The sequence below is a fragment of the Typopeltis vanoorti genome, chromosome 4, assembly GCF_054136105.1.
Source record: "Typopeltis vanoorti isolate ZY-2024b chromosome 4, IOZ_Tvanoo_1.0, whole genome shotgun sequence".
NCBI lineage: Eukaryota > Metazoa > Arthropoda > Arachnida > Uropygi > Thelyphonidae > Typopeltis > Typopeltis vanoorti.
Window position 1 is genome coordinate 43791868 of NC_143552.1, and position 20042 is coordinate 43811909.

At 36.0% G+C, this 20042-nt stretch overlaps 1 protein-coding gene across 1 annotated transcript in view; it reads left to right on the plus strand.

The window, feature by feature from the left end:
* The window catches only part of LOC150107266 (endoplasmic reticulum-Golgi intermediate compartment protein 1-like), a 152423-nt gene that overhangs the window by 73832 nt on the left and 58549 nt on the right, over positions 1-20042 (plus strand). The window contains exons 5-6 of the mRNA XM_090391118.1: positions 7618-7719; positions 17804-17864. Of these exons, the coding sequence (XP_090247244.1) occupies positions 7618-7719; positions 17804-17864 (163 nt within the window). The remainder of the gene's footprint in view (positions 1-7617; positions 7720-17803; positions 17865-20042) is intronic.

Below are 20042 nucleotides of genomic sequence, written 5' to 3' on the forward strand. Positions count from 1 at the left end.
TTTTGGATAGAGGGTGTATATATGCCTAGTCTATCCATAAATACTGTTACAACTTGAACAGCACATAAACCTTTGATCTATCAGTAAATCATTTATAGCTTTCAGCACATATAAACCATGTGTATAACTTGCATATAGTAGCACTCAGAGTTTCAAATATCTCCCTTTTTTCTTCACGCACACCCGAAGTCTGTGAGACCACATATCAATGGTGACATGCACAACGTCCAAAGGAAGCACTGCCACTGCTTTTTTCAAATCCACCTTCAGGCTGGCAATGCTGGGATGCTGTTTCTTGCAAGCTACTCTCACAAGCTTTAACCACAATTTGAAGTCCAACAGATTCAGATCGGGACTTCCAGACGGTGCCAATCAGATGATGATATGTGGTCGGGTACATTTACTCCAACTAAGGTTGTATGGTCCTTGCCTTGGGTGCAGGGACTGGGTCCTGTTTTGGAAGGTTCGCTGCCTACCCTGAAACAAGATGTTGTTTAGGGACTGTACTACAGGTTTCAGCATGGTGTCTTGATGCACTGTGGCAGAAGTTTTGATCCCTTTCTCACAGAAATGCAACTTGGATATCCCTGATACATCACCCCCTTCCTCCCCACACACCAAATGATCACTGATACAGTGATGATATCTCTGAATCCTGGGTGCTGTGCTATACGACCATTTGGGGTATATACCTGATCATTTTGGCAGTTAAATGACTCTTTAGTGATGAAAATCTTCTCGTCTGTGAAGAGGATATCTGTGTCTGATGTTTGCATACTGCTGAGAAGTTCCTTTGATTTTATCACCCTCTGCCACATAAGTTATGGTGTTAGGAAGTGTCCAGTAGAATGATGATAGGCTCTCACCCCAGGTCATCAGTTAGTACAAGTGACATCATTCTCTATGGAATGTTCATCTCTTGCAACATCACTCTCTGTATTCTCACAGGATTACAGTGGATCAAACCTTCACAGTCCTCACAAACTGTTTTGTCCTAATTCAGTATGGTTGAGCTGTTTTCTTTGTTTGTCAGATTCATCTGTATTATTATAACAATTAATAGTCTGATACACAAACATCCTACTGATTCTAAGTGTTTTTAGTATTTTGAAAGTAACAGGTGGCTGCATTACAACCTTGTGAAGTGCTATCACAGCTATATGGTTCTTCTTATAATCTCCTCAGACAACTCTCTTCATCCTCCCCTCTCTCTCTCTCTCTACTGATAAACTCATTAATGAACCAAGCTCACACAATTCTGTGGTCAGTGTGGAGGTGTGTGGAAGTTGAAATAGTATTTATGGCAAGACTGAGTGTGTAGAGGCACCTCCATTGAGTTCATAGATTCATTGTGGGAAGTCTATTTTAAAAACGTTAATCAACAATTGTCAATACCTGCACGATATCTCATATTTTGCCATGAAATCATTCACTGACAAAGCACACAACTGACTCTGGCAATCTGTTCCATTCATTCACCATTCTCCAATAGTTTTCCATTATTCATGTGCTGCATTACAGGATGGTCAACATTAAAGTATTCCTGTTTAAGGCATTGTTGAGCACCATTCAGTGATCCAAATGCTGTAAAACTTTGCAGGAATACATTGTGTATCATGTGGAAGCAGTAACTAAGCAGTAACCAAAATTCACCACCAAGGGGCTTCATAAACACCAAATGCATGGAACTTGCATATTACGCAAATTGGCAGTTGCCAGGAGGAAGGGTTTAAAAAGATGGACATGGGATTTTTCTCTTCGTTCTGGTTGTTAATACTGTCCACAGTGATGGCACTAACCTTGCGCCAATGTACTTTGCTTGTGAAGCTATATTATCTAAACAATTTCAATGCTGTTGCTGAACTCTGCGAATTTTGTCACCTGAACAAATGACGAGGAGTTTGAAAGAATGTATGGTAATCCTGTTGCACAAGGGTTGTGCAAAGAATGATGTATCCAACTATCAACTAATCAGTATCTCAGGAACGGTGGTGAAGATTTTGGAAGGATTTGGCATGTGACACATAGCTATTTGCTGATGATGCAAAGATAGGTAAGGTAATAAGAAATGCTGCTGATATGTGGCACTTGCAGAATGATTTGAATAGGTTGGAATTGTGGGCATGGGAAAATAGATGTCATTTCAATGTCAGTAACTGCAAAGTCATGCACTTTGGTGTGATTAGATATCCAATGCATATTATATTGGTGGGATTATGATTGAAGAAACTGATGAGGCTAGGGATCTTGGAATTTTAGTAGACAGGAAGTTGAAGTTCAAGCAGCATATAGCAAAAATTGTCAATACAATTCAGAGAATAATGGCAAAGCTGAAACGAGCCTTGACATGTAAAGATAAGGGCGTCATTTTGCTTATTTACAAGCCATTGATATGACCTCACTTGGACTATTGTGTGCAGGTCTGGTCTCCAAGTTTCCATGGTGATTTTGATACAGTGGAGAGAGTGCAAAGGAGAGTGTTAAAAATGATATCAGGACTGGGGAATACTGATTATGAAAACAGATCAAGAATTTGTAGGTTGCAGACACTAGCAAACTGAGAAAGAGGGGTGATATGATTGAGAACATAAACTTCTGAAAGGGTTATACAGAATTTCAGTAATAAAATTTTTTATTTTATGGAGGGTGGGGAAAGGATTCAAGGACATCCATGGAAGTTGAGAATGAATACTGTGAAGAAGGGGGTTAGGGCTAGATTTTTCTCTCAAAGAGTATGTGTGATTGGAATGGATTGCCTTTGGATGTTGTGTTTGCAAGTAGTATGAATGAATTCAAGCACTGGTATAACAGCTGGTGCGAATGGTATTGTATCCCTCGATAAGTTTCTGACTCCCTAGAGATCTCTCTTAATAATAAAAATAATAATTTTGGTAGCATTGAAGTTCAGAAGTATCCTCGCCATCCTCAATGATGGAAAGGATACTTCTGAACTTCAATGCTACCAAAATTATTATTTTTATTATTAGAAGTATCCTTTCCATCACTGAGGATGGTGAGGATACTTCTCACCTTATCATCAGTTAATGATTAACTGATGTTGAGAATAACCTCACCATCAGTTAATGTGACTACTCTCTTCTGAATAGTATCAAGCAGTGCTAGTGTTATGTGTATCTAGGTATCGGGTACATCCTAAATATGTGAGCAGTATTTCATGTTTGGACAAAATGATTCCAAGATGGCAAAATGATCTGGAGGATATTGAAAAAGAAAACTGCACTGTAGAGGAAATCCGAGATGATAATGACACATAACTGAAAATAAAGATATCCTTGGATATCCATAGTAATTATTTTGAGGGATTATTAAATAAGATAAGAAGTAACAGAACAGTGGTCACTTATAGAAATGCTTCTCAAACTTTTCTGTAAGACATTACAGTGACTATATTGCATAATTCAGGAAGCGTCACCAGAGAATCAAATTCTAGAAGATTAGAGTGGAGCTCTCATAGTATCCATCTGTAAAAAAAGGGAAATAAAACTGAACTTGATAATTAGAAGAGTTTCCTACTTGAGTTCCAGGAAGGTTTATGTAAATATGCTTGGGAAGAGGCTAAGAAAAAAATAACTTGTGACAAGTGACACTTGTGGAAAACAAGCTGGATTATCCCAATCTGGGAATATGACAAGGAACTGTATTTAAATTTTGTAGATTTAGAAAGGTATATAGCAAGATGCTAAGAGAAAGGCTTTTCAAAACACTATAGTTATATGGTGTAGATTATACAGAGCAAATACTGTCTGCATTTAAGTTGTTTCAGTAATTAGAATTGAAGAATTGATGTAAAATGAGTTTTAAGACAAGGGCACACTCTATCACCACCATTATTCATCTGCATAGATGATATAAAGAGAGATATATTCCTCTCAGTGGAATGTACGTCGTTTTATCCATTAAAAAGACTTATCTATTCATATTATACAAACTGCATTTCATTCCTCTTCCTCCTATAACTTACATATTGACTGTCCCCTCTTCTTGGTCATTACCAGTTATGATTCCCCTTTGGTTGGAAAAACTTGGTTGAATCCTTTCTGAGATGCAAAGAGCATTTATAAAAGTTTTTTTTTTTTCCCATCAGAAGGTGGGTAAGCTGGTCTCATACAGAACATCAGAATTTTTCCTCCCAGAACTTGGGATGTTCATTCCACAAAAGTGGCAACAAACCAACCAGGAAGAATACACACAGTTTACAGATGTAATATGCTTACCTCATAGCTTTAATTATTTTGTCCACAATTTCAGACTACCACAACATTCCATCTTCTCAGTTCCCTCCTATGATGTGTGATAACAGAGATAAGATAGCATTTTTTTCTTACTCTTATTTTTACTTCTTCCAGTAACACTTTTTTTACCTTTCTCAGTCTGTACTTGTCACCTGTGAAATCATGTCTGCCATCATTGTCAACTTTTTTGCTTTCTTTGTTTGCATCTGAACATTGATACTAATATCTTTAATCTTTGCTCCAGGAAAACATAGTTTTATCATGCTCTCATCAATTGCACACTAATCGTGAAATCACTATCCTTACTCTCCCTCCTTCGCATTTTTCCCCAATAAATCATCTTTCTCTCTTCTGCTGCACTACTGAATGTTTCTCTGGTTGCTCAAGTTCAGTCTTTTTACTAACAAGGTCTCCATGTAAATACACAAATACACTGTTTCATTACTGTTACATTGCCATTCTCTTCATTTTCTTCCACTTCTTTCATATGATCATTCTTTCAAATTTCTCCAGCAGCACTCTCATTTTCATTCCCTTTGTCATTATCATTTATTTTGCTTTTGACACAAGAGCACTTCTGGTAATCTTTTTTTTTTTGGAACACTCTTGTTACATTCTTTTACTATTTTCATTTTCCATTCACCTTTTGTCTTTCCTAATGAACATATTACACACACACACATACACCTTAAATCATACATATTAAGGTGCCTAAACTGCGATGTATGATGTCTTGGCTTCCATTACCTGTTATACTGAGCACTATTGTGCTTAGAACAATGAATTTGTTATCTGCAAACTACCCTCATTACACATCCTAATCACAGAAATAACCATCTGTTAAAGGATTATTTTGTTATTCTATCTTCTTTTTGTGCAAAAACTAAGTATAAACTAGGCACTGGTGCATCCTCTACTGTCCTCTTATTAGGTCAGAAATCTCACTTGTATCTTGCTTTACTTGTATTAAAACAGAATAATGAAGATTATTGAAAGTTTATTTTTCACTTGGTTAGATTATAATAAATTTAGTATAATCCTTTATCCAAGTGTGAGCAAACAAAGTTTGCGCCTGAAAGTATCTTCAGGACTGGGGTAAGGTAGTACAACACCGGGCAACTCATTGCAAAGGTGGAGCAAGTTAACATCACTCCTATCTTAGTATCTCCCATAATGCAAAACACATTTCCTTGCAGATATGTATAATGTTATGCATTAAGGGAAGGGCCACTACCCAGACTAATTTCCACCTTTTATTGAGGTCTCTTCAGTGGGAGCCAGGCCCAAGTGGAGATACCAGGCAGAAGCATTAGCAAGGTCATCTCTACCTATAGGAGTTGCCAAACTGTGTGCCACCTTTTTATTAAATTACTCTGGATTTAGAGAAATATGTTGAAAGTTTATTTTTCACTTGGTTAGACTATAATAAATTTAGTTTAATCCTTTATCCAAGTGTGAGCAAATAAAGTTTGTGCCTGAAAGTATCTTCAGGACTGGGGTAAGGTAATACAACACCAGGCAACTCATTGCAAAGGTGGAGCAAGTTAACATCACTCCTATCTCGGTATCTCCTATAATGCAAAACACATCTCCTTGCGGATATGTATAATGTTATGCATTAAGGGCAGGGCCACTACCCAGACTAGTTTTGACCTTATTGAGGTCTCTTCAGTGGGAGCTATAACATTATACATATCCGCAAGGAGATGTGTTTTGCATTATGGGAGATACTGAGATAGGAGTGATGTTAACTTGTTCCACCTCTGCAACGAGTTGCCCAGTGTTGTTACTACCTTACCCCAGTCCTGAAGATACTTTCAGGCGCAAACTTTGTTTGCTCACACTTGGATAAAGGATTAAACTAAACTTATTATAATAAAGGTTATGTTAGGAGTTGTTTATTTTACTATCTATGAACAGGTGTCTTGAATGAGTTTAATGTAAACTGTGCTAAGAGAGAGCATGTTGATTTTGTTAATATAATATATATATATATATATATATAATAAAATATATATATATGTATGACAGAAAAAAAATCAAACCAACAAGTCCTGAGAGAGAGATAAAAAAACGAGAACTCTAATTAAATCGATCAAAATTAGAAGGGATAGGTGGTTTGAACATATACTTCGACATGATGGACTTGTGAAAAGAATAACTGAAGGCAAAATAGAGAGGAAAAGAAGAAGAGGCAGACCAAGGAAAGCTTTCTTGACCAAGTCAAAGACAGCACGGGTTTGAGGAGTTACCAGGAGGTTAAGAAGAAAGCCAATGACAGAGCGGAATGGAGGAAATTGCTGCTGAGCTACCAGTCCCAAGACTGATGTAGCTGATGAATGAATGAATATATGTTAAAGATACCAAGCTATTTTAAACCTGGTTTTACTCCATTTCCCAAGTAAGCAAACAGACAAACAAGTCAAGTTTGCGCCTGCATGTATTGCAAGTCTAGCTGACCCTCAAAGTAGTGCAAGTCAAGGCAACTCATGGTAAAGGTAGAATAAGCTCTGATCACTATTCTTAATATTTACCCTTAATGCACAGCCCATCTCCTTGAGGAGATGTATGATGCTATGTATTAAAGGCAGGGGGGGGGGGCACTACCAGACCGGTTTCGACCTTTATTGAGGTCTCATCAGTGGGAGCCAGGCTAGAAATACCAAGATTTTAGTAATACAGAGCTTATAAGTATTTTTAATATACTGTGCATTAAGGGTAAATATTAAGAATAGTGATCAGAGTTTATTCTACCTTTACCATGAGTTGCCTTGACTTGCACTACTTTGACGGTTAGCTAGACTTGCAATACGTGCAGGCGCACTTGACTTGTTTGTGTGTTTGCTGACTTGGGAAATGGAGTAAAACCAGGTTTAAAATAGCTATTTACCATTTATTATACCCAAGGTAAAATACTTTCTACATATATATATATATATATATACATATATATATATTAAAAACATGTTGTGTTGTCAATTAAAATAAATGTTATCTTATTCCGATGTTCTGCCTTATGAACTCTTAGTCACACACACACACACATTAATCACACGCATGAGAGGTTGCAAAACATAACATGAGTAGACTGTGAGATGGTCAGGAAGAAAGAAGGAACTCATTGATGTTTTCTTGAAAACAGTTGGCAGTTGTAATTCCTGAAAAAAACTGAACCAGAAACTCATTCCCTCTCTGTGATAAAGAAGACACTAAGAAGTTTAAGTTTTAACAACATTAAAAAACTAATGTTGTTACATAAGTTGATTAGTTCATTACTAGATTCTTTACTTTTTTTTTTATCAAAATTATTTGTCTTTAGTCTAATACATTATGTACAGTATATTTGTTTTGCACTGTACTTCAGGTTCCAGGAAACTTCCATGTATCTACACATGCAGCCTCTATCCAGCCTGATAGCATTGATATGGCTCATATCATACATGAAGTTAGCTTTGGAGCACAAATGGTAAATGCTTAAATTATTCTTTGCTATTGTACAGTTTGTGCCAGTATACATCCAGAATTTATTGAATATGTAGTTGGTGGTGACTAGTATGATCTATATTTGTCACTGAAATTCAATGCATTATTTATCTGCTTTCAGAGTTTTCAGTTATTCTTTGTAATAACATCAGTAAATGTATTCCAAAAGCATTCTCTTTGGGAATGAGAGAGAAGCTGGAGATCTGTAGTTCAAGAGATTGCTGAAGTTTTGACATTATTCTACAGGACCCTTATATTGTTCAGACAGCAAACTTATTAAGCAATTTGTCATATTCAAAGAACTTGAACATAATTTTGATGCAACTAGTCGCATTTAAAATTATAAGAGAAACACAATTTATATTAATAACTTAATTAATTAATGGAGTGTAGATGTGTCAACAAAATCATGTTTGTCTAGTGTGCAAAAATTCATGTATTAATTACCATTCAGATGCAAAAAAAGTAATGCAAAAGAACTAATTACCTTGGTTGGCACAAATGATATGAGAGGCAAGAAGTCTTATGAGGGAGGATGTAAAGGAGTTGTTAGATGAAGCAAAGCTGAAGAGCGAGATGGTGAAGATTGTAAGTCTCCTGGATGGAGGCAAATTGAGGAGGAGGGTATTGGTAGCAAATGAATTAATATGAGATTGTAGAAGAAATGAAATAAGGATTTGTATAATTACTGATGGACTGCATCTAAACGGTTTTGGTGTTAGATATCTAGAGAGAGTGATTTCTTCACCAAGCATGCTGAAGTGAAAATTCAGAAAAACTTAAGCAATTAGGGTGGAAGCAGGTTACTGTGTATGAAAGCACTCATGAGGTGAATGAGTGTGAGAATGACCAAGTGCAAAATCTAGTCTCTCATGCAAAAATATTGAATAGGATAGTCAATTCAGGAAGCAAGAATGATTTGGATCTTAAAAGGATGCTTCAGTTTCTATATATTAATGCTAGAGATATCAGGAACAAGAGGGAGGAGATTTTGGCATTGGTTAGTGCAACCTTGCTAAAAGTTACAGGTATTAGTGAGACTTGGCTAACAGCAGATGATATAGTTACAGGATTAGAATGTGAAGGGGTGAGTGTTTTCAGGAAAGATAGAGAAGATAGGATGGGAGGAAAGGTACTGATGATAGCAGATGAGTTGCAGCCAAAAAGAATTGGAGATATGTAGGAGGGTGGCTGTTCATTTGAAGCAGTCTGGCATGAAATAAAGTCCAGTATATAATATATACAGTATATACAATAACAATATATACAGTGATTGTTACTATAGAACAGAGGATTTCCACAGATGTTCTGGAAGACAATCATCGGCAAATTAGTACAATGAGTATAGTGATTATTATGGGGGGACTTCAACTATGGAAATGTAGACTGGAAGGAAGAACGATCACATTGCATGAAAGAAATAGAATTTGTACACCTACTTACAGATAATTACTTCAGGCAGCATGTGATGGAGGAGACTAGGGATGTGAGAGTATTAGCCCAGGTCATAGGATCAGAAGAACTATCCATAATCAAGGTGGCTACATTGCCTCTGATTAGCAGAAGTGACCATGTCTTGAGTTGGGAAATGGTAAAACATGAGGAATATTCTATCAAGTATGTGGAACTACAAGGCAGGTGATTATGACAAGTTTAGAAGGAAATTTAAATCTGTGCTATGGGAGATAGTTTAGGGTCATCTAGAGGAAGCAATATTAAATTGTAAGGTAAAGAGGGTTAATCAGGTAGGAGCTAGATGGATGAGTAATATCATTATGCATGAGCTGCAGAAGAAGAAAATGCTGTGGAGGGTATAGAAAGAGAAAGGTGACCAGCAAACTCATGAACAGTACAAGGCTCAGCAAGAAAAGTCACTAGCATGGCAAGGAAGGCAAAATGAGATTACAAGAAGAATCTAGCCAAGCAGGCCAAAGGAAATCTCAGAGTTCTTTTGTTACGTGGCAAGTAAGAGGAAGAATTAGAAATATATACACGTTTACACAAGAATAATATTTAATTTGCCAAATATTTCGGTCTGAATATTACAGACCATCTTCAGTGGCTACGTAGGAATAGTTTTAAAAAACAAGGTGGAATACGAACAATTGATCATTCACACATAGAACGAGCCGCGTGATGTCATATCACTAAGTATTAGAAAAGTAAACATTTTTAAAGTCATAATTAAAGATATTAATTCAGAAATTCATGTAATAATCTTAAATAACATTAGACTAATATAGGAAATTTACATTAAAAAAAAAAATTAATGTGTTATCCTGATTAAACTTTCCCAAATTTTTGATATAGATATACAGTCATTACGATTCAAGTTAGGACGTTGAAGTAAGGCCTCCACACTTTCTTTAAATAAACGTTCAAATTTGTAGCGACATCTGTGTAGGAGGAGAGTCTTGGACCAAAGGATGTTGTGGCTTGTGTCTAATCCATGCTGAGCTAATCCAGATTTCTCGGGTTTGTTTAGTTGAATTGATGATTGATGCTCTTGAATTCTTTTTTCTGTAGAACGTCCAGTTTGTCCAAAGTAGGAAAGATTACAGTTACAGGAACTTGATATACACACCAGGTAGAGACAAGGTCGAGCATTTATCTTTAGATGAAGGAAAATGGGTGGATAATTTGTTAATAGTGTATAAGTGGCTGTTAAATCATATTTCTTCAGAATTCTTGAAATTCTGAAGAAATGTCGTTTATTCTCAAGGAATCTGCTTATCATCCTTGTCAAAAAAACAGGAATCATAAAATGTGTAATCCGACAAGCCAAAACTAATTGTTCAACTTCTCATTTATTACAGAAAGAACTTTCGACTATCAAACATCACATGAAATTAAACGGCTTCTCCGAAAAGAGTACACATCTTTTCGATTCTTACAATCCAACACAGAACAGCAAAGATTCAATACGTTGAGTTCCAATTCCTTACATTTCCGGGATTTCAGAACCAATTTCAAGAATTCTGAAGAAATATGATTTAACAGCCACTTATACACCTATTAACAAATTATCCACCCATTTTCCTTCATCTAAAGATAAATGCTCAACCTTGTCTCTACCTGTGTGTATCAAGTTCCTTGTAACTGTAATCTTTCCTACTTTGGACAAACTGGACGTTCTATAGAAAAAAGAATTCAAGAGCATCAGTCATCAATTCAACATAACAAACCTCAGAAATCTGGATTAACTCAGCATGGATTAGAAACAAGCCACAACATCCTTTGGTCCAAGACTCTCCTCCTACACAGATGTCGCTACAAATTTGAACGTTTATTTAAAGAAAGTGTGGAGGCCTTACTTCAACGTCCTAACTTGAATCGTAATGACTGTATATCTATATCAAAAATTTGGGAAAGTTTAATCAGGATAACACATTAATTTTTTTTTTTTTTTTTAATGTAAATTTCCTATATTAGTCATGTCATGTTGGAGGCTTAATGGATTTTTTACAACACTCAAAGAATTAAAATAGACTTTAATACTTCCCTTTAATGCTACCCTTATCCGTTCTACGAAAGATCAGCTCCCTCCTCTCTCTCTGCCTGGAGTTTACAAAGTACCCTGTTCCTGTAAGCTGGCGTACTTTGGACAGACAGGCAGATCAGCATCCATCCACCTAGAGGAACACAAGTCTTATATCTGTAAACACAACTATGGTCATTCAGGCTTGGCTGACCATGTCTTGGACACCACCCACAAGGTAACATGGAAGAAAACCACCATGCTCCATCACAGCAAATTCAAGAAAGAGAGGCTATTCTTAGAAGCAGCAGCAGCTCTAAGAAATCAACCAAATCTTAATAAATACGGTTGCATTAAGCTTCTGAAGATTTGGGAAACACTCAACACCAGAGATCCCACCTTACATTCCAGGCCACCTACAACTGCCCTTAGAGGGCGCTCCACCTAGATAGGACTTTAGTGTCACCCACGTGGTTGGGCTTAGTATTGTATGATATTTGTGTATATGTTACATTAATTGTTTTTATAATCCCCGTAGATGTCCTAGTGACTAGGACGAAATATAGGAAGTATTAAAGTCTATTTTAATTCTTTTTGAGTGTTGTAAAAAATCCATTAAGCCTCCAACATGATGTCCTCACAGCACTTAAGCCTCTACACACGTATACATGGATTCCTATATTAGTCTAATGTTATTTAAGATTATTACATGAATTTCTGAATTAATATCTTTAATTATGACTTTAAAAATGTTTACTCTTCTAATACTTAGCGATATGACATCATGCAGCTCGTTCTATGTGTGAATGATCAATTGTTCGTATTCCACCTTATTTTTTTAAAACTATTCCTATGTAGCCACTGAAGATGGTCTGTAATATTCAGACTGAAATATTTGGCAAATTAAATATTATTCTTGTGTAAACGTGTATATATTTCTAATCATTATGTCACAAGTATTGTTAAAGAATCAAAGAGGAAGAATGACTATGTAAGATTAACCTTAATGATTGATGATGGTCATGAGGAGAGAGAAGCAGATAAAATAGTTGAGTTGTGGAGTGCCCACTTTGCAAGTGTATATGCTCCAAGTGAAGTTACTGCTAACATATGTGAAAGAGTGATGTGGGAACAGCGGTGAATGAATTAGAGGTTTTTAGGATATTACAGAATCTCAATGTAAATATAGATCTGGGATTTGATGGGATATCAGCTCAGGTTTTGCACGAATGTGCAAGGGAACTGTCAACACCTCTGATTAGGTGCTTTAATTTAAAGTTCAGCTCTGGTAGAGTTTCAAGGGATTGGAAAGAGGGCAAAATAATTCCCTTGCATAAGAGAGGTTCTTAGACTGCAGTAGCAAATTATAGACAATTATTATCTCAGGCATATTGGTAAAAGTACTGGAAAAATTGGTCACAAAGAGAATTCAATTATGGGATGATAAGAATATGATACTGTATGAAGGGCAGTGTGGCTTTACTCACTTTTTATAATAGAGTAACAGCTGAGTTGGGTAAAGGAAATGGCTACATGATGATGATTTTGCTGGATTTTACAAAGGCATTTGACGGAATACCACATGGAACTCTGTTACGCAAATTAGAATAAATGGAAATGGATATGCACTGGTTATGTGGATAAGAGGGTGGCTGCTGGACAGATATCAAAAAGTGGTATATGGAGGGACAGAATCAAGGCAAAACCAGGTGACTAGTAGTGTGCCACAAGCTTCATATCTGGAATCATTGCTGTTTGTGCATAAATGGTATAGGAAATTACCTGAAAGGAAATATTCTGTTGTTTGCTGATGATGTGAAATTATGCTTATGCTCTTTACACCTATGAGGTGCATGAAGCCACGAGTTTAGTGCACCATCCCCTTCAGTCCAGTGCTGCCTCTCCCCAGCTCAACCATCCTAGTTTGTTTCATTCTTCGATTACCATCAGGTATCTTGTCATTTTGGGTCTTCCCCTCTTCTTTTCATAGTTGTTGGCTCCTCTCCAAAGTCCTATAAATAGTTGTCTGTCGGGGGACCATGGGTCACAGCACTCTGCTCCAAGGAATTTCTTGCTTCACTCATGGTTTCTATAATCAGGGATTTTTTTACAAGGATGGGTGATTAGCTCATTGCTCAAACTTCCTCTTTTATCTGGAAGGTGTTGATCTTTTTTTAATAACAATTAGGTAACATTTGTTCTATTCTTTCCACTTTGTCTTTCTGGCTCAAGTAATTAAATTAAGAAAGGCAAGTTACATTTCCTTTCCCGTGACTGGAAAATTCGGCACAACATTTTTGCCATAAACATTTACACTTAAGACATTTTCGGCGTAAAAGATTTTGCTGTAAGATATTTTGCATTAATTTTTGGAAATAATCAGTGGATGATAAAGGTATTATAAATTCATTAAAAAGGCCAGTTTTTATTAAGGTGAATGTCAGTGATACATAACATAATTAAATCATTTAAAAATTGTGCAAATTAAAAGAGATGCTGCATAAATAATTAACTTTTTTGCTGCGGATCGTTAATTCAACAAATCCATCAGTAACATTGCTCATTGGAAAAAATTCTAATACTGTGAAGCATTTAATTTTCATGTTGGACTCCGCATCTGTTTGATAGCGGAACTTCAAACCAATGGCTTGGACTGGCATGAGACCCCTAAGGATTTCATGGCGGCTTTTTGCTTTGCTTCCTGACAAATCGGAATTAACTTACAGCAGATTATTCAGTGCCTTAAAGGGCTTACATTCATCATTAGATTCCAAAACAATAATGGTTGACATCGAAAAAAGCAACTTTCAATGCTTTTTCTAACATATTTACATCAACTACTATAACAGGTTTATTTCATATAGTACAAAATCTATGTCGCAAAATTGTTGCCATTGGTTTGAAGTTACGTTATCAAACAGATGCTGAATTCAACATGAAAATTGAATGCTTCACAGCATTAGCATTTTTGCCAATGAGCGATGTTACTGATGGATTTGTTGAATTGACGATCCGCAGCAAAAAGTTAATTATTTACACAGCATCTCTTTTAATTTGCATAATTTTTAAATGATTTCATTATGTTATGTATCACTGACATTCACCTTAATAAAAATTGTTTTTTTTTTTTACTGAATTTATGATACCTTTATCATCCGTTGATTATTTACAAAAATTAATGCAAAATGTCTTATGGCGAAAATGTTGTGCCGAATTTTCCTATGGCAAAAATGTTCACGCTGAATTTTCCTACAACTTTCATTTCAATGGTGCAAACATTTCTTTATTGTTACTTTCCTTGACTGTATGTTTATGGTGAAGGTTTAACGGAACACATGGTCATCGCAAAACTAAGTGAAACCAGGTAGACAAAACACTAATCCTCAGTAGGTATAGTCCTCTGTGGGCACCTGTCGGAAACCTGGGTTGTACTGTGTGATCTCTGAAAATTAATGTTTCTCCTATTTTGGAAAGTTTAACCCATCCATATTTACTGTATATTAAACTTCCTGCCTATTAAAATATGACTGGTTTAAAAGGACAGCACAGAATCTACAAAAATCTTTCACTTTTAAACTTTGATTCCATGTGTATGTTTAAAGAATGATCTACTAGACCTGATTAAGCATATTATTATTATTATTGTACTGGTGCCTACGTAAAGTCAGAAGACTCATTGCGGAAGACCCAAACTATCCACACAATCTATCATACCTCTTTTTGAACCCATTAACAGACAAAGCACTCACAAATAACTCTGGCAACCCATTTCACTCATTCACAACTTTACAAGCAATAAATCTAATCCTCTCCACTCCTACTAGCCACACCTTTATTGTGGCCCTCTAGCCAAGTGCTGAAACATTTCCCTAGTATCAATCCTATAAAATCCTTTAAGCAACTTAAATGTTTCTATCATATCCCCTCTTTTCTTCTATCAACCAACTTCTGCAATCCACACACCATCAATCTATCCTCATATGAAACATTCCACAGTTCACTTGCTTCTGAATGGCCAGGAGACCAGACTTGAGCACAGTAATCCAGATGTGGATTATAAATTATCTTTTGCCCATACTTGACAGCCTATTTAAATCATCCTGCAAGCTCTCCACATCCATCTCCATCCTTGATTAACTATTACTCTACCTAATTTTGCATCATCAGCAAACAAATGATTTTTTTTTTCAGGTTATTTCCTGTATGACTTATGTACAAATTAAAGAACATTGGTACCAGCACTGAATCTTGCTGCACACCACTAGTCACCTGTTTTTGCATTGATTCTGCCTCGACATATACCACTTTTTGATATCTGTCCAACAGCCACCCTCTTATTTATTCACATAACCAGTGTCATATTCAGTGGAAGCATTGTGTAGTCATTTCCTTTATCCAACTCAGTTGGATAAAGGAAATTTTATAATATATCTATTATAAAAAGTTAGTAAATTACTAAGGCACGACTTACCCTTCTCGAAGAAATGTCCCTCGTACAATATCATATTTTTATCCACCCATACTTGAATTCTCTTTTTGACCAATTTTTCCAATACTTTTACTACCATGCCTTAGATACTGATTGGTGTATAATTTGTTACTGCAGTCTTAGAACCTGTTTTATGCAAGGGAATTATTTTGCCCTCTTTCCATTCCTTTGGAACTCTACTAGATATGAGACTTGAAGAGCATAGTCAGAGGCATTGCCAGTTCCCATGCACATGCTTACAAAACCCAAGTTCATACATACCATCTATCCCACAACTGTATTTACATTGAGATTCTGCAATATCCAAAGAACCTTCAGTTGATATACCTCTGTTCCTACATTAGTGTCTGTCACATATGTTAAAGCAGTAACCTCACTAGGATGATATACCCTTGCAAAGTGATCACTCAGTAACTGAACTATTTTATCTACTTCTGTCACCTTGTGACCATCATCATCATCACTCATTAAGGTTAATCTTCCATGGTTATTCTTTCTCTCGCTTGCCACATAAAGAAAGAACTCTTTGGGATTTCCTTTGGCCTGCTTGGCTAGGTTCTTCTTGTAATCTGATTTTGCCTTCCTTGCCATGCTGATGACTTTTCTTGGCTGAGCCTTGTCCTGTTCATGAGTTTGCTGGTCACCTTCCTAAACTTATCATAATCACCTGCCTTATAGTTCCACATATACCCCTTCTTGACAGAATATTCCTCATGTTTTACAATCTGCCAACTCAAGACCACATGTTCACTTTCACTAATCGGTTGCAATGCAGTCACCTTGATTATGGATAGCTCCTCTGATCCTCTACTAGGTCCAATACTCTCACACTCCTAGTCCCCTGCATCACATGCTGCCTCAAGTAATTTTCTCTAAGTAGGTGTATAAATTCTGTTTTCTTTCCTGCCATGTGATTTTTCTTCCTTCCAGTGTATACCTCCATATTTGAAGTCTCCCATAATAATTACTTGACTGGTACCAATTTGTCGATGATTGTCTTCCAGAACAGTTGTGGAACTCCCTGGCCTCTAGCAACAACCAACTGTATATTTTGTCTTACTGGTCTTAATCTCACACCAGACTGCTTCAAATTAACAGCCACCACCTGCCTATCTCCTATTCTTTTTGGCTGCAATTCATCAGCAGGACATGACCCCCCTCCCATTTTATCTTCTCTATCTTCCCTGAAAAAAATACTAAACCCTTTACATTCTATCCCTGTAACTACATCAAACATACTCATATTCATGAGCACATATCTATTTTTTATGTTCTTCCATGTGGATGGATGGATGGATGGATGGATGGTGGCTGTCTGTAGGAACATGGAACTCTATACACAGAACTGAGAGAGAAAGGAATTGCTCCTTAAGGCCATGGATAAGGGCAGCCAATTTCAAGTGGGGCTTGAAGGTAATGCAGAGGTTGTATTTCTTTAAAATTCTGGCTATTTTTTTCAAATGGTTCTTGGACATGAATGTTAATAGCATTACTATAATCCTTCTGAAGAGAAGGTCAAAAATCAGCAGATGGATTAAGTATTTTGTTGATCTGTAAGAACTGGAGCCATTGAATAGGTAGGTGTGGCATATATGGTTGTTAGGGTGCCACATCTGGTAAGAACTACTCCAGTTTACCAAATTTCACTTAGTTTTGTGTGCCTTTGTGTCTGTGACTCAGACAAATATGGAAAGGATTAAACAATAGTTGTAATCCTTTCCTAGTGCTGTTTTTACTCCATAAAGCCTCCTACATATGCTAGACCCAGCACTTAACCTTAATATGTGATTATTGACTCTATACTGGTATCTTCATATTTTATCAATTTATGAATTTTATTGACTCTGTATCATATTTTATATCTATATCAATTTTATCAATTCATATTGCCAGTATCTTCGTATTTTATCAATTTTTGTAAAAATTCTTACAATTGTCAGGATGAAGCATTATAATTTTATCCCATCTGAGATTGAATATGGTTACCTGTATTGTCATTTTTGTTATGGTTTTCCATAACATGTTATTTTAAAATTTTTCTTATAAAAGGTTATATTCAGTAACAGTGTTTGAACTCTAAAATAGTTTTTTTTTTTTCAGTCTGAAAGTACACAGGGAAGCTTTAACCCTCTTAAAGAAAAAGATCGAAGTAATGCCAAAGGTAATAAAACTAATAAATAAAAATAAAAGTAATACAAACCTTAAATATAAACTTTTTCATTTTTTTTTTTTACAGATAAGTTTTTTTTAATAAAGGTATGCATGTGTGTTTTCTGTGGACTTAGTCAGTTTGCAGTGAAAGAACAATATATTCCGTTACAACATATTTATTTTACAAGAAGTTCAGCTTGACACATAAGAATGATCATATATTAAAATGAATATTTATTGCCAATCATAATGGTAATTTTTGGAATGAGATGACAACATAAATGATATAACTAAAAGGATTTAATTGTTTCCTATATTTCACTAAAATTGGTGTGATCAGGGAACAATGTACAAGTAATGATACAGGACTACATAAGTAAGAAAAACTAATTTGAAGAAACACAGGAAATCCTGAATTACACCACCTCGTGGGTTTGATTGGATATTTTTTTTGTAATTGGGCTGATGCTCTGAGAAAAGCGTTGCCCAGACTTATTCAGATTAGGATTATTTTTAGGGAAGAGGTGGATTCAAAGAATAGTCTTTTATACTTGTATTTGCTTCCATGAAGTGAAATGATTTTCTTCTAATGGATTCTGTGGTGGGTATCCAAGGTATGGTCTGAAAGTCCTGACCAGCCATGGTGGTGGTACCAGATGTAGTCTCTGTGTTCAGTAATTCTGATGTTAGCTTACTGCCTGGCCATAATAAGAAAGCTTACAGCTTCATAATGCTTGGTAAACACCAGACAAATGTAAGGAATGTAACTGGTCTTTAGGAGAGTGCATAAGGGATATCAGTTTTTCTTTTTTTGTGTGTAGTCTGAAGGTAGCAAGTATTGTACTTAAGGATTTTTACTAACTTTCAGACATGTCGCAGATATATAGGATGGTGATGGTTTTATTGGAGTCTGTAGATTTGAGAGTACATGTGTATGAGATGCCAATTTATTTATTTATTTATTTTTATCCGGTGACTATAGCCATTGGTCAAGAAAATATTTATGTGTGTGTGATTACGATCAAGTTTGCTCTTGTAAGTAAAGTTTTTATAATGCAATACTGTTGGGAGGGAAAGGGTGTAACTGTTTAGGTGTTTTTGCTTTTGTGTGTTTTTATAGACAGAAATACTTGTTTCCAGAAACACTCATGATGGGCCCATACATGGATATCTAACATTGATAGGTTAAGGCACCAGATTGATTACATCCTAGCTCTCCAGCAATGGAAGATGAGCATCTCTGATGTGCATACTTGTCCTGGAGCAGATTGTGGTGTAGACCATCAGCTAGTAAGAGCCAAAGTAAGACTCCAAAAACTTCCAAGTGAGGCACATCCCACTAGATTGGATGTTAGAGTAATTCCTAGTGGATTGAGAGGGGAAGGTGATTTTTGGAGACCAATGAGGAGAACTCACCAGAAATGCTTTGGGAAGGAGTCAGGGTGATAATACAGGATGCAGCCAAGAAGTATCTTGGCCCAATAAAAAGACTAAGAGACCCATTTCCTCTGGACATTCTTCGATTGCCTTTTTAAAGATTACCTCTGAGTACATGTTGAACAAGAGTGGTCAGAGCACGTGTCCTTGTCTCACGCCTCTTTTGATGTTAATACCACTGGTGGTAATGCTGTCTAATTAAATGGTAGCTGATTGATTCCAATACAGATTTCTTATGTCTTTTTCATCTAGCCCTATTTGTTGAAGGACTTTTATTAAGTTAGTGTGTCTGACCTTGTCGAAAGCTTTTTTAAAATATATGAAACACATAAAGACAATTTTCTGTTTTTCTATGCATTTTTGTATCAATATTTGAAGAGAAAAGGGCCTCTCTACTACCAAAACCATTTCAAAAGCCAAACTGCATTTCACTCAGAATTTCTTCACTTTTTCTATAGATGCGATTCTGAATTACTTTCAAAAATATTTTTAATGCTTGGCTCATTAGACTAATAAGTCTGAAGTCGCCACAAGATTTGCTTTTGGGTTTCATTGGGATAGTGATAAATGTAGATTTGAGCCAATCTGGTGGAAATTCGCCATTTTCATATATTTTATTGAACAGTTTTTCAAGAAGTTTGATATTATCTGGTTCTATTAATTTTAAAAATTTTGTTTGCACACCCTCTGATCCACTGGTGTTTCCTGTTTTACCTGATTTTATAGTATTCTCTATTTCATATTTCAGAAT